This window comes from Cervus elaphus, chromosome 5 (genome assembly GCF_910594005.1).
Source record: "Cervus elaphus chromosome 5, mCerEla1.1, whole genome shotgun sequence".
In the NCBI taxonomy this organism is placed as follows: domain Eukaryota; kingdom Metazoa; phylum Chordata; class Mammalia; order Artiodactyla; family Cervidae; genus Cervus; species Cervus elaphus.
In genome coordinates this window covers 110,068,837-110,084,180 of record NC_057819.1, presented here as the reverse complement: position 1 = coordinate 110,084,180, position 15,344 = coordinate 110,068,837, and the positions used below count along the sequence as shown (strand labels likewise).

At 55.5% G+C, this 15,344-nt stretch overlaps 3 protein-coding genes across 3 annotated transcripts in view; all 3 read right to left on the bottom strand.

Moving 5' to 3' along the window:
- HOXB3 (homeobox B3) overlaps positions 1-14,248 on the bottom strand; it is a 54,757-nt gene extending 40,509 nt beyond the window's left edge. The window contains exon 1 of the mRNA XM_043904278.1: positions 13,752-14,248. The gene's annotated coding sequence lies outside the window, so the exon portion shown is untranslated. The remainder of the gene's footprint in view (positions 1-13,751) is intronic.
- HOXB5 (homeobox B5) lies at positions 756-5,211 on the bottom strand. The gene is made up of 2 exons (XM_043904299.1): positions 2,662-5,211; positions 756-1,981 (listed from the first exon to the last, which is right to left on the bottom strand). Exons 1-2 carry the CDS (start codon positions 3,218-3,220, stop codon positions 1,734-1,736), a joined length of 807 nt encoding a protein of 268 aa, XP_043760234.1. The 5' UTR covers positions 3,221-5,211; the 3' UTR covers positions 756-1,733.
- On the bottom strand, positions 5,262-12,614 carry HOXB6 (homeobox B6). Its single transcript, XM_043904302.1, has 2 exons — positions 7,173-12,614; positions 5,262-6,147 (listed from the first exon to the last, which is right to left on the bottom strand). Exons 1-2 carry the CDS (start codon positions 7,585-7,587, stop codon positions 5,888-5,890), a joined length of 675 nt encoding a protein of 224 aa, XP_043760237.1. The 5' UTR covers positions 7,588-12,614; the 3' UTR covers positions 5,262-5,887.
- Positions 14,249-15,344: the final 1,096 nt, after the last annotated feature.

Sequence of the window (15,344 nt, the reverse complement as noted above, 5' to 3'; positions counted from 1 at the left end):
GACCCTCGGCTGCCTCCTCACCAGCTCCCCCTCCCCCCCAGCCCTGTAAGAAGTTGGGCCAAGCTGGAAGGGACGGACCGGGTAAGTGTCCAGACTTGACTCTTGTACTCAGGGTGGAGGCTGACTTGGATGGAAGAGGATTGGGCCCGGGCCCTGGGCCAGTTCGGCTGAAGGGGAAACCAAGGGTCTTCTAGGAGGGACCCCAGCTCCTAATCAAGAGGGCAGGTCAGTTGGGCCCCTGGAGAGAGGAAGCCCTTGATAAATGTAGAAGAGACTGAGGGTGAGGGAAACCTTTGAAATTGAGCTGATTTTTTTTGGAGAGGGGGTTGCCTACTGGGTGACAGGGTAATTGGGATTTAGACTAGGGGACAAGGGGGCTGGGCAGGCCTGTATCTCTTCCAAAAGACCAGGAGCCTCCTGCTCAGGGCTTAGGCCCAAATTACTTTTCCTGAAGAGGTTTCCAGAGACTTTTCTGGCCAGCTGGTGGAAGGCCAGGGTGGAGTCCAGCTCAGCCTTTCCCTCGTCCCTTGCTCCAGCTTCAGGTGGGATTTCTGGGCCTCTCAGTTCCCCAGGCATGAAAGCCTGTCCCCTGGCCCAAATACCGCTGACTAAGCAGAGACTTAAGAGGCTGAGAGGGGCTGCTGGGGAGCATCTTACTCTCCCTTCCCCACACCCCAGATCTATCAAGAATGGTCTAGGGTGTGCCTGGTGATGGGAGAGGCAGGCCCCCAGAGAAAAGACAAGTGGAAGGGCAGTGGAGGAGGGGAGACATTTATTTGACTTCAAGGAAAGCTACAAACAAATACCAAAAGCGAATCACTGAGACAGGCCCGGCAGAGACAGATTTCACACGTAGCACAGCATCCACTCGCTCACTACAAATGGTCTTGGAATCGAAATGGGTACGGAAGAGGGGATAGGTCTGACCCAGACTATCCCCGCATTTACAAGCTTTGGGCCCTCTATGCCAGACCCATGGATTCACAGAGAAATACACAAGACGTCTTACACTGAGGATTATTTTTGTTTTCCGAGGCTCCCAGACCAGGCCTTGTGGGGCCTACCCAGGCAGCAGGAACTTAAATCTCACTATGTACCTTCCCTCTTTTCAACATCACCCCTTTGGTCCCCCTTAACCCCCTCCCACCTCAGGACCAAGCCTTAGGAGACTTGGGTCTGGGAGTGGGGAGAGAGGAGGAAGAGGAAGGGGGAAAGAGACACAGTCATGGACTCCCGGTCTCCGAGGCCAGCTCAGCTGGGCCCGGCGCTGCGGCACTATCCCACCTCAACTGCTGCCCCTTTTATAGAAGTTTCCAGCTGAAACTTAAAATACAGCGATCATCCTTTTATAAATAAGTTATAACACAGATGGGGAGGGGAAAGTTCACATTAAACATGCGAGTTTCTTTTTTTCCTGGGGGAAGGAGTGCAACCACAGACACGAACATTCAGAAACACTGGCGGATTGGGGGTGAGCGCAGGGGAGTGGGGAGCATGGAGGGAAAATAATAATTATCATTATTATTACAATAATAACAAGATTAACCAGTCCAGGAGAGAGGGAGCCACAGGAAGACCTAAGACCAAACGAAAAAATCGTAACACAAGGCCCGGGCTGAGGCAGGCTCGTGGGAACCGGTTCCCAGCGGGCGGCGGCAGCGCGAGGAGGCTTGGAGGGGCCAGGGCTGGGGGCGGCATGAACTCTTAGGCCGCCCGGGCTCCTCCCGGCGGGCTCAGGGCTGGAAGGCGCTGCCGGCTGTAGCCAGGCTCATACTTTTCAGTTTGTTGTCTTTCTTCCACTTCATGCGCCGGTTCTGGAACCAGATCTTGATCTGGCGCTCGGACAGGCAGAGCGCGTGGGCGATCTCGATGCGCCGCCGCCGCGTCAGGTAGCGGTTGAAGTGGAACTCCTTCTCCAGCTCCAGGGTCTGGTAGCGGGTGTACGCGGTTCGGGCCCTTTTCCCGTCCGGCCCGGTCATATCTGGAGCAGACAGAGCAGAGAGGCGAGGCCGCGTTATTCTGGTTAAGGGAGGGGGCACTGGGTGGGAGGGGGGCGTGGAGCAGGACCCAGGCGTCCCCGGCACCCAGCTCACCGCAGCTCCGATCCTCCCCACTCCAGATGCCCGCATCCGAGCTTGCTTTCTGATGCCCCCTTCTCCTACCGCCCCCACTTCTGCCCGCAGCGAATGCGCCCGGCTTTGTCTCTTGCTCCCTCCCTGCGCCTCACCCTTCGCTGGGCTCAGGCGGCCACTCACCCCGGGAGGGAGGAGAACGGTTGCACTTTTGCCCTGGAAAGCTCGCTTTACCGCTCGCCCCTCCTCTGCAAAAAGCAGTCTCAAAATTTCGGGGGCAAGCAGGACCCTTCCCCATGTCACATAAACCCCATCCTTCATCCTAAAGCTAGAACAGCTGGGCAAATAAAACCTAAGGCGAATCTGGGAACAAATTATTAAAAATACCCCTCTTCAACCCCCCAGCTAAGCCCTCTTTTGGCTCTGTCCCCCCGAGCTGTGAGGACCCTCTTAGAGTCTTCTCCCCCTCCGAAAAAAAAGAAATCTATATTTGAGGAAAAGCCAAGCTCTCCTCGCCGACTCCCCCCACCCCCAAACGCGGAGAAGGAAAAGCCGAGAAGACAAAAAGGGGAGCGAGAGCGAGAATTACCATGGCTGATGTGAAGCTTCCTCATCCAGGGGAATATCTGCGGAGTCTGCCCCTCGGGCGCGGCTGTGGAGGTGGCCATGGGCTCTGGCTGCGCCCGAGCTAGGCTTGGGCTGCTTAGCTGGCTCGCCGCTTCCTCAGGCTCCGAGGACGCGCTGGCCTCGTCTATTTCGGTGAAATTGGCGCTGGAGCTGGCCGGGGTCGCCTGGTCGGAGGGGGACGAAGCAGAGGGCTTGGCGCCGTGGCTGTCGCCGTTGGTGCAGGGCAAGGACTCGGGCGAGGACAGGGAGCAGCTCGACGCCGCTTGCCTGAAGCGGGGCTCCTGGGCGGGCGCAGGGAAGGCGCGCGAGCTCTCGCCCACCGCCCCAAAGTGGCTGGAGGAGGCCGAGGAGCGGTTGACGCTGAGGTCCATCCCATTGTAATTGTAGTAAGAGCCGGTGTGCATGGCAGCGGGATCCCTGTAAGAGCCGCTCAGAGAGCTGCCACTGCCATAATTTAGCAACTGATAGTCCGGGCCATTTGGATAACGCCCCGAGAAGGAGTTTACAAAGTACGAGCTCATTTGGGTGATTTTGGAGGGCTTGATTTGTGGATCGTGGTCGTTATAACCCTGTGCTTCACGATTTATGATGTATTAATGAATTATAGCGATGCACTGTACTTCGTTTTGCTATGTATGCGGCCAAATATGGGGGGGGGGGTTGGAAGGGGGATGGGGGGGCGTTGGGGAATCACGTGCTTTTGTTGACCAGTCGTAAATTCTCGCTGATGACCTCAAGAGGTAATTCATGCTCTATGGTTACAAATAATGACGATCCGAGAATCGTTAGGGCCGATTCAATGCGAGCCTCCGAGAGAGGGGGAAAAAGGAGAAGGGGGAGAAACAGGGAGAAGGTTGGCGGCGGCCTCTGAGCAGAGCGCGCCACCTCCCGGCGAACGGCGGGAGCGCGGGCCGCCGACCGCCATGGCGGCGACGACTGCCTCCCTGCTGGCTCCGTGCAACCGCCGGGCTAGAAAGAAGCCCGGCCTAGGTTCACCCGAAGGGTTGAATCTTTTAGAGGAGAAACCCGATTAAGCCTTTACCCACTTTCTCGTAAGTGGAGTTTCTCTATCGTTCGGTACTTCTCCCTGTCGTCGTCGTCGTCGGCATTATTATTTTAACTCAGGATAAGGTGACCAAAGCTTGATTTGCTCTTCCTTTACTCGGGCCTTGCAAGTCTCCGAGTTGGGGGCAGAAATGAGGGAGAGGTTGGAAGATGTGTGTGAAAAACAATTATTGCAAAGGGTTTCCCCTGTGAGCTCGGCCTGGTCTGCTTCCTGACCCGGCTGCAGTGGTCCATCCACAGCATCCAGGCCAAGCCCGTGGGGCAAAGGCGAGGGTTCGAAGGAGAAACTTTCGCTTCTCCGGGTCCCCTTAGAAGTTTGAAATCCTCTTCCTCATCCTTAGCCCAGGAGACGGAAGGACGGCAGAACAGGATAGGGACCCTAAAGGAAGAGCCCAGGTGGGGCTAAGTGGCTTAGACGGGAGAAAAATGATAGAGGCCACCGCATCAGGGACCGGGCTTTGGCTGTAAACCTGGTCCTGAGATTCTGGGATCAAGGAAGAATCCTTTCGCTTTCTCACCAACTGCCTGCTATTGCCTTAGGAAGCCCTACTTGAGACCCCTTGCTGGCATCTGGGTAGTTTCAGAATTTGCCGGGCGGCTCACGCCTTCCCGGGAAAGGAGTTCGGAGGACCAGCAGCGCTTTGCTGAGCGCGCTTGGCGGCCAGAGACCGCCACAGCTGGGCCCCCTCTGCCGGAAGGCTATTTTCTTTAAAAATAAGAAAGGGAAAGAGAGGGAGGGGGAAGAAAGGAAAACAGTCTCCTCATCTTGTCGCCTGGGTGAGGGTGAGGGTTGGGGTGGGATGGGGTGGGGACAGAATGGGTCCGTTACAGTTGATGGGATGTAACCAAACTGCCCCATCACCTGGCTTCCTGCCCTCAGGTCTCCAAAGAGCAGGGGAAAGTCTTGCCCTTCGCCCAGGCGCCTGCCGGCGGCTTCACATCCCCCTACTTGCCGCTGAGCCACTACTTGAGGCAGGAAGGGACGCCTGGAGACTGCAGCTGTGGGCAGGGAGACAGACACCCGGTGGCCCCAATTTAGGCCAGGAGCCGAGGGCCAAGGCCGGCGGAAATCAGGCCCTGTGGGCAGGCCAAAGATCACCGGCCTCAGGGATCCTGCGGACAGAACCCAGCGCTGAGGCACTGAGACCCGCCTGGCTCAGTCTCTGCAGGAGCTCCCGGCTAGGGGGCCTCGGTGGCGTTCCCTCCTGCCACGGACAAACGAAGAAAAGCTAGAGAATAATAGGGGAACGACTCTTCTCCGTCCCCCAGTTCTGCACCAGAAGAGGCCGTTGTGAGCCTCAGCACCGGCGAGGCGCGGCGTTGGAGCCTGGGCCGGACCGCTGCAACCTTTATCTCAACTGTAACTTCCGAGTCGCGTCTGGCCCTCTGGGGCCGACCAGAGCTCCGGCCTTCGCTGCAGAGTTTCCGGCACCGGGACGCAGGGGTGGCGGAGGGGGTGGGGGAGTGGCAGGGGAGGAGCAGAGGTGACTGAGCAGCGAGGTTTTACGTCTTTATTATTATTATTATTAATATTAATATTATTACCGAAGTATTTCACGTCCAGAGCTAAGACACGACTACAAACACAACACATAGAAAATTAATAAAATAGAACTTTGTTTTCTTCTGAGGCTCCTCTTCTTACTTCTAGGTAGTATGTGCTCCTTCCAGTGGCTTTGGGGAGGGGCTGGGAGAGAGGTCTGGGGTCAGGGAGTCTTCGAGGCCCCCGCTGAGGGGACTGCGAATCTACCATTGAACCGTGCACGGGCGACATGGACGAAATGAGACGCGACACGGACAAGAGCATTTTGCTCTGCTTCCAGGAAACATCAAGTGAGTCCGGTCCTCAGTTCTCCCGCGGGAGCCTGTTCGGGCCGAGGCGGTTCTGCGGGCGTGGAGGCGGCGCTGGGGTGCCGGCTGGGCTCAGGCAGCGCGGCCTCCCAGCGCCCAGCGAGCGCTCTGCGGGCGGGGGCGTCCAGGAGAGCGCGGGGCCCCGCCTGTCGCGCTCTGGAGAGCAGGTCCCCAGGCTCCCCCGCCCGCAGAGCCTTCCCCGGAGCTCTCCGCTGCCCTCCGTTCCCCGCAGGCCTCTCCCTTCGCGTCCCCCCCGCCCCCTGCCAGCGCCTTCATTCGGCCGGTTTTTCTTCTTCCTCCTCGGCACTGAGCTGAGACGCGCTGAGCAGTTTGCTCTCCTTTTTCCACTTCATGCGCCGGTTCTGGAACCAGATCTTGATCTGCCGTTCCGTCAGGCACAGGGCGTGCGCGATCTCAATGCGCCGCCGCCGCGTCAGGTAGCGATTGTAGTGAAACTCCTTTTCCAGCTCCAGCGTCTGGTAGCGCGTGTAGGTCTGGCGGCCGCGCCGGCCGCTGGGCCCAAAGGAGGAACCTGTTACGCAGAGAGGAGATGTTGAGGCCTGGGGTCACCAAGGCCAGAACCCCCCTCCCCCATTCGACCCTCAAACGGGGACTCTAGCCTGTCCCGGGCTGTCCTCCACTCTCTCTGGTTCCCTGGCCCCCCTTTCCACACTTCTCCAGCGCCCCCTCCAGATTCCCTCCGGGCCTCCTAGGCTTTTGCCTTCTGTCTAGATTCTCGGTGGGGGGATGGGAGGAGCAGTTTTAAATCCCACCTGAGCCTAGGGGGAGGGGCTGGAGAAGCACTGGCCAGGTGTGTCTCTTCCTAGACGCATCTTTTCTTTCCATCTGGCTCCCCCACCACCCCGTGATAGATTCCGGCCCTTAATCTGTAATGACGTGGATCGATCCGTAGTCAGCATTAAGGGCTCCTCACTTTCGTGTCCCGTTAATGGACATCAATTTGGGATTTAAGACCGACAAATAACCCAACCTGAGACCCCGGCGCCTGCTTTTCCCTCTCTCCGACTCCGCCCGCTCCCTCTCTTTCTTCCCCTTATTCTCCCCCCCTCCCCTGACTACCACCCCTTTCCGGGTGCCTCCTCTTTCCCCAGCCCCCGACCCCCAGGGAAAACCAGTCCGGGACAGACTCGACTCTCCCTCGCCAGCGTCACGCCGCCCCCCTTCCCATGACGTACTCCGTTTTTAATGAACAGTCTTGGGGTGGGGGACCGGGCCAGAGCTGGGGGCGCCAGGGAGAGCCCAGCCACTGGCTGCGCGGGCTCTGCCTGCCTCCCTGACCCGGATCTCGGCTGCGGCCTGGCCCTCGCAGAGAACCCACTCGCTCCCCCTGGCTCGGAGTGCATCTGGGACTTTGCAAACTTTGCAACTCCTGAGGGCGTGAGGGCAGCGCGGGAGATCGAGGCAGGCGCCCAATCTTCCTTAAGCTCCAACCCGAGAGGCTCTCTCCGTGGAAGAATTGGGGGAGGGGGGCTCTCTAGTTCTGATTCTGGGGGGGAGCCCGCGGGGGTCGCGGCAGCCGCAGCAACTCTCACTCACTGTTGCATGAATTCATCCGCTGCATCCAGGGGTAGACCGGGGTGGAGCACTTCTGCTCCTCGGTCTCGCCGAACACGCTCTTGTCCTGCGCGCAGTCGGACTTCCGCGGCTCCGGGTGGAACGGGGGCGGCTCGTCGGCGCCCGAGAGCGCGCAGGCCGACTCCTTCTCGCGGTAGAAGGCCGGCGCCGGCCCGTAGTCGCAGGGCGCCGCCCGGCCGTAGCCGCCGCCGGCCGGCGGGTAATAGGAGGAAGCAGCAAAGCCCTTGTCCTGGCCGGGCCCGGGCCCGTAGGGCGCGGGGTAGTGCCTCAGAGGGTCCGCATAGCCCGACGAGTAGAGCGGGAGCTGGCCCAGGAAGGACTCCTGCCCGCTGGCCAGAGTGACGGGGAAGGTGGAGTTCACGAAATAGGAACTCATTGGGAGGGGAGGCGCGCGCGGCCGCTGCTGCTCCGCCGGGTTTATGATTTGTTGTGTTTTATAGTCCGAGCGCCGCGCCTATTAGTAGTATATCTGAGATTGGGTTTTAGCTGAGGGGGGATGGCGAGGTGCCAGTGAGGGCCAGAAGGAAATACAACCATCTGATCCAACACTGACCAATGGCAGAGGCAGGAATTGTCAAATAGCACCCAGGAGGAGCGCAGCCCGCGCGAGGGACCCGCGCACAAGCCTATCAACCTTTTTTTCCTCCTTCTTCTCCTTCTGCTTTTTTTCTCTCTCTCCCCAACAGCACAACGCGTCCCGTTCCACCTACGTAGGATCTGCGAAAGAGGCGTCTGTGCCTTTGAGGGAGGAGGGAGCACTTGGATTGAGACCACCCCATCCTCCAGTGATTAAATAAATATATCCCTCCCCTCCCCACGCAGAATAGGAAAAAGTTAATTGTGTTTTCAGAAAAGTTAACCCCTGACTTGCTTGAGCCCCATTCCCTCAAGAGAAGGTGGGTAAATATCTCCGAATCTCGAATCTCAGTCTCCCTAGAAGAGAACTAAAGCAGAAGGCTGGTTTCTCGGGTTTTGTGTTGGTAGGAGAAGAGAAGAGTTCTCCGCTGATTAGCATCGCTTTCAGAAATCGAGAAGCAAAAGAAGAAGAAACCATCTCCTTCCCAGGTTTTGAAAACCGTTTTTCCTGTTTCTCAGATCTACTCCCGAGCCTGGGCTTATTATTCCTATTTCTCTACAGCTCTTGTAGTCTGAGAGGCAGGCCAGAGGACCCAGAAGACTGGGAATTGGGAGGAGGGTCTGAGCCTAAAAGCTTCTCCCTTTTGCTGTGCAGCTAGGCTCAGAGCTTCTTGGAAGGCTACCGCTGCTGCTGCCCAAGATATCTTGCCTGGTCCTAGTATGTACTGCTTGCTCTTGGCACAGGAAGGGGCACTGGGAAGAGGGGGATAGGGAGAGGAGGGGTGAGAAGTTTGTCTGATCCCTGTCCTGCCTGCAACCCTCCCTCCACCCAACTTCCTACCCCAAAAGACATTAGAATATCCTGGGCTACAAATTCTTAGGTATCAAGGTGTCTCAGCACAGGGAAGAAAATTGTTCCTCCTGCAGTTTCAGGTCCTCAAACCCTCCTGCTTTTGGAGACAATCAGAAACCACTGGGAAGAGAGGAGCCATCGCTCCTTTTCCAGGTCTCTCCAGAAGCTGGCAGTTCTTTTTTAATTAATTCTTTCTCAAGACGGTTTTTGTTTCATTTTATAAAGGGGAGGGTTGGGTCCTCCTGGGGCCGCAGCAGGCAGCTTACCACCATCCTTCCGTATCCCCTCTCCAGATGCTCACTACCCTTCTGTCTCTCAGCATCTCTACAATCCCTCCCACCTCTCATATTTGTATCACCAGCCTGCTGCCTACAAGCTTTGGTGTGAGAGTGTGTGTACATCTCTGACTCTTATTTTAGGAAAATGAGCATTGGAATCAGCCTGGAAGACTGAACCACAGTGTATTTTCAACATTCTAATGTGCATAAAGGATGACAAGCTTTGGACCTGGGGCCAGGAATGGGTCAGAATGTGGGACAAAACCTGATCATGAAGGGACCAGGCTGACCCTTCTCTGACTTGTTCTTTGGACTCCTTTTTGTGGGCCAAATCTGCCTACTGAAGATGACACAAGACACTAGGAAAAGTGGTAAAGGATTGAGGTTAGTGACCAGGGATGGAACTTGATTGTTGCAAAGTGGCTCACAAGGTTCCCTAAACTTAGGACAACTTCTTGGCTGTGCCTTCATGGTTAAGTGGCTATTCCTGGTTGTCCCATCAACCACTTCCCAGCCCCTCTTGGGGAGGGGGTTGTCAAGATTTAAAAAATAAACTCTAGCCTCCTGATGATGCAGAGTCATAAGTGCTCAAATCCAGCTGTGATTAGGCCCACTCCTGGAAAGGAATGGAGGACATTTGGGCTGGAGGAGCAAGGTGGGGAGAGTGCCTTGTATACCTCCCTCATCCTTGCTATTGAGGCTGGGCCTTGGGCCTCAGCCCTCCCTCCCTCCTTTCTGGTCACAGTGTCCTCCAACTAGGACTCTTTGGTATGGGCTTTCCCATGAAGCCTGGATAACATAAGATTCAGTGAGAGATGAAGACTTCCCCTATGATAGAAGCAGGAAAACAATCGCCTTATCCTTAGAGCCATAGCCCCAAATTAACCTCACCTCTGCAGGTTGCCTGTCGTGAGATGGAGCCGCAAAGGCAGGGCCTGGGCGCCTGGAGTCGGGCATGAAAGGAAATAGCGCCTCATCGCTCTTATCTAAGCCCAGAGGTATTTATGAGCGTTTATTCGTCTGATCCGTTTGTTTGGGAGAAAGAGCAGGCAGGCAGGGCTGGGCCAGAGGCTGCCTGACTTCTGGAGTCAGATCTCTATGAATCTGTCTGTGGTTGCATCCACCGTCGTCGGTCTGTCTCCAAGAGGGAACATATAAATACACAGTGGGCACAGCCATCTGCTGGTCTGGGGTGTCTCTCCTTGCTCAAGGAGGAGGTGTGTGTACGGAGAGGTGGATGTAAATGTGTCCTAAGTCTTGAGTACACAACAGAAGGATTGTATAGAAATCCCATTGGCAGGACTTTATAATTGTAATTCCCTGAGCTGTGAATCTGTGGTCCTGTGGACGTACACACATTCCAGCTCCCCGGTAAATGTTGAAGTTGTGTTCAGCTCCAGAGTAGAATTCTGCACGGGTAATCTCAGGGAGGATATTTGCCAGTAGGTGTTTGGAGGGGAGGGGTATTGAGACATTGTCCAGGCTTCCCACTTCCTCTTAGCTGCAAAGTTCCCCCCACCCCCGGCTCTTAAGAGTTGTGGGCAACTTCCCCCACCCCAATCTCAACTGATTGGGGTGGGGTGAATTCAAACATCTCAACCCAATTCTTCCTCTGGATTCTATGGTTCTCTGGATTTGGGGAACATATAGATTCCCAGAGGAGCAGTGTGGCCTCTCCCAATCTTTGAGAGCAGTTTACAGGGAACACTGCCTTAAAATTGGCTCCTCCAAAGCAAGGTACAAATACATTTCCATTATGCAAATGAATGGCATCTTCTCTGTTGGAGGGGGGAGCAGTGGCTCTCAGCTCCCTCTCCCCAGGCCCATGGGCACCCTAAGAGCCCTTAGAGGTTTCAACCCTCTCTACAGCCGCCTTCCCCTCTCCATCTGTCCTTCCGATTGTCCGCAAGAAAAACCTCCGAGGGGCTCAAGACTTTCAAGGAGCACTCCTTTGGGGGCTCCTGCACCGGGCCGGGCCTTCCAGCCGCCAGAAAGTCACTCTCTGCTCAAGAGCTGAAAGGGCTGCTCCTGCGACGCAGACTCGAAAGGCGCCAGAGGCTCAGGCCTCAGAGACCGCGCGTTTGCCCCTAGTACCGCTGGGCCCCTCGACTTCGGCAGCTCCTCCAGCTCCAGACCCCGTAACACCTAGGCCTGCCTGGCACCAGAGGCAATTTCCTGGAGCCCCCCTCCCAGGAACTGGGGCCACAGCACCTTGAAAGGAGCGGCCAGAGCTTCCTCCTGCGGCTTGAAAGCCCGAGCTAATCAGTAACCCGTGAGACGGGCCAATATTCAAACTCGGCGGCAGCGGCGCGTACCCTCGCCCTCGCCACCCCCTCCTGGGAAAGCAGTCGGCTTCAGCGGGTGTGAGGAGTCGGGCAGGAACGGAAATTACAATGCTTTGCTTCCTTAATGATTGATCCCCACTCCCTGCTTTTTCCCAAAGCATGTTTGTGTCGATTTCGCTTGAAATGATCGGGAATGGGGAAGGGGACACACACTCACTTGCAGACACCAACAATTTCCAGAAAGCTCGGTTCAGTTCTTTCACCATACACTCAACCGGCCAAGGAACTGGCAAGACCCACCAGTCAACCCGGAGAACACAGACTCGGTTTGTCTTTTGACAACCGAGTGGAACTGCCCGGGCCGGCGCCTCCCCTGCAGGACCCCTCCCTTGGCCGAAAAGAAAACCAAATAAACCTTGAACAGCCTTGGCCTCGGATGGATCTCCCTAGCGGCCCTGGTGATCCCCTCTTGAGTTTGGCGGGGACGTCGGGGAGAGGGCTCTCGACTCTGATCCCCCAACCCTTTGATTCAGGGCCTCGTGCCCGCCAAATGCAATATTAGTCCTTTTAAAATATGCCCTAGGAAAAAGCCGCTTCCCCCAGTCAGCCGCCAGGTTTGGAGCTGGGATGGGCCTGACAATAGAGAGGGATCCTCGTTCTCCAATCCACATGTGGGCAAGCTGGAACCAAGATCCAGCGGAAGGTGATAATCTGGGCCGAAAGTCCCCAGAATCCCGCCGAACCTGAGCGGCTGGGGGCTCGGGGCGTGGGTCCGGGTTCAGGCAGCGTCGCTGGGCTTGCGGCGCCGAAGCCGCATGTCTCCAAACGGACGGTAGATGGCAGCAAACCGCATAATTTGGGTCAGAGAGAACTGTCTAAGGGATGATTTATACCCCGCCAAGACTACAGGAGAAAAAGACCTTTAGTCTGGGTAGGTTTGGGGAATTTTTCCTTTGAGAATAGGCTCCGAGTGCCGCGGGTGCTGGCCGAGAACTTCTCTGGCTTCGCAGCCGAGGGGTCCCTTCAGGCCCCCATACTGGGCCTGCTTCGAGGGCATCTACCTGTGCCACCAGGGGCCCCCTCCCGCGCCACAAGTGGCTCTGTCTCTCTCTTCTCAGCTCAGTATTGAGAAGGCCAATATTCCCCTATGCGCATCCAGACCCTGCAATCCCTGGGCCACCAGAGACCTGAGATTGAAATCTCTGCATCTGGTCCTTAAAAAGAGGAAAGCAATCACCTATTTCTGCAAACCAAACTAAATCACAGTCTCTCCTGCTTCTCGAGCCCTAAGTCCCTTATCTCTCAGCTGGCAGCTTCCCCAGAACACCTCTCTATTTTTAAGTCTTCACCTAGCGACTGGCGCCTTCTTCAACCCCACCAGCTACTTTAGGAATCTCGGCCTCCCTCCCCACGGTTCTTCTCCAGGCTCCCCCCACCCCCCACCCCAGGCCTGGCTCAGGAATGGAATCAGGCGCCGGAGGGACAAGACTAGCTGTCTGAGCTCAGTGCCAGGCAGCTTTCTAGTCCAGACACCATCAAATCCCTAATGGGAATTTCTTTTAATTTTCTTTCTTTTTCTTTTGTGTTTCCATGCCTAAAACAACAACGTGTTAAACAGCTTCTTCACAATCACCACATTTGGATCCACGAAAGTTTGAAACGTTTCCACATCAGACACACATGGCAATTTTCTCCTCCACAGAAATCCACACACCCCACACCAATAAAACGCAAGGTACAGAACCACTATTACACAGAAACCAACACGCTGTAGCCTACCGCCGTTAAAAACCACAAAATTGTCTCCCTGCAGAGCCAGCCTCCCTCCTACGGGAGTGGCCAAAGATCTGAGCATTTTCAGGCAGGCTTCTTGGGAGGAGGGGGTCTCCCTCAATTTGGGTGCCTCCACCCACAGCCCTTTAATTTCAGACATATTTCCGAAGGGAGATAATGAGTATTTCTCTGTGAATTGTTCTTTCTGTATCTCTCTAGCCGCCTGCTCGCCCTCGCTGGCCTCAGCGGAGATTCCAGGCCCTCCAGAGACCAGGACGTCTCTCAGCGCCTCCGCCCCTCGTGCCAACACTGCCGGAAAGCCACGGATATCCGTACCCACACCGGGCAAGAGAACTGTGCTGGGGCAATTGGGGGAGGCCGGAACCAGGGAGAGATGGTGGGAGGGGGAGGGGGTGCAAACCCTCAGAGGCCGTAGCAACCGGCTTTATGCAGGCACCCCAAGCCCAGACACCCCCTGTCCTTTCTTTCACAGCCCTCTAGCTTAAAGCTCTTCTCCCAGCTTAAAAAGGCCACTTAGAGCTCGCCTCCGTGGCCCCTTTAGGTTCCTCCGACCGTCTTCCCTGCCTTGCTTCTCCTCCAGGAAGCAACCACCCCTCTCTCAGCCATCGAATTTCCTAGGCAGCCTCTCCCTGCAGCGCCCAGAGGTGGGGTTCAGCCCTGTCTTGGAAGAGAGGGGGAGAGAGACAAACCCAAGCCCCACCCCCTACAAAACCAATGCAAAAGAATAAGAAGAAAACTGTAGAATCTCCCTTACCTTTGCAGACCTTGGGGTTTCTTTCCTCCGATCGAAAGGGGTGGGAGAAAGGGGGGGGAAAGAGCGTTCGGTTTCTTCTTCATCTTCCAGATAATATTGTCCCAACCTGAGAGCCGTTGTTTCCCCTTCTCTGACTTGGGAGAGAGGGTGTTTCGCTTTTCTGATATTTGCATAGAAAATGGAGTAAGTTCTGGCTTTGAAAAATGGTATCAGGCTGCAGTCCTGGGCAGATTGTCCATTTACTCTCCATGATGACTAAAATCCCAGATCAGCAAGCAAATTAACTTAAAATTATTTTTGGTTCTCTCTTTTGTGTAATTCCCACCCCTCCTTCTCTCTCTCTCTCTCTCCCCCGCTCTCTCTTCTTTTCTCTCCCCATCGGTTTTCCTCTCTCTCTTTTGCTTTATCGAGCTGATACTGAAGTATAAAAATATCAAGAGGCTGGAGCCCTGAAGGACGACAGTGCTCCGACCTAGGTGTGGTGTCCAAAAGAATGCTGCATTATAACCACCAGGGAAATGATAAAAAGTTCATGTTCACGATCGCCCGGCCACATGACCGGCGCTGGCCAATCGCTGGATTCAACCACTCATAAACTTCTATCACAAAGTTGTAAATTTTCATAAAACAACAAGGAATTTATTGCATTTCTTCATGGCTGCTCCACCAGCAACCCTTTTCTCAGTCGCCATCTTCTTTTCTTCTCCTTCTCGATTTTTGGGGAAACCCCAATCTGAGAAGGTGTGAGATTTGGGGAGTGGGGAATCAGATAGAGGAGGCACAAGCATCCATCTGGGAAGGGGGTTCTTTTTGGAACCTCGCTATTCTCACTGGAGCTCTGTCCTTCTTTTCTAGTAAAAATTCACTGCAAAACCTCCACACAGGGTCTTTTCTAAGGCAATTTGGGGGTGAGCTGGGAGCAACAGCCAATGTCCAGAGCTGCCACTAGCCTCAGGGCAAAATGAAAGCGTCAAGGCCCCCTTTCCCCCTCTGAGTGCCCCCCTCACTCCCAGCCCTATAGATGGCAAGACCCCACCTGTGAGGGCTTGTAGCACTGCGGGTGTGGGGGCCATAGATCCCCTAGGGCCTAGCTTTTGCCCCAAGTAAGGTGGCCCTAATGGAGACCAAGGCAGACACTCTAGCCACCGAATGATTGCCTCTGCACCCCAGGAATTGGAGGAGAGCAAAGCCGGACCTGGACACTTGGCTCTCTCGCCCAAATGTGCACTTGCCCAGGTTCCAAGGACAACTCCCCACGCCCTCTGCGGGGGGAGGGGGTGGTCTGCGGTCCTTAATGTGGGTACCGCAGGTTTAGGAGCCTTTTACTTACAAATTTAGAGTAAACAGATTCTCCTAAACCACGCTTCCTTCCAATCCTCTTCCCTTTTCCATACCCAATGCCTGTTTTTTAAATTTAAATAAGCCAGGATTTATAATCGAATAAATACTAAAAAATCAGCTCCGAAGGTCTAGACGGCGTCCTCCGGTATTTCTCTCTCAATCGAGGGGATATTTTGGAGCCAAACAACCCAAATTCACCCCGGGTTTCCCAGGTCCCCTGATATACGCCGGTATTTTGAATCGAGCTACCAG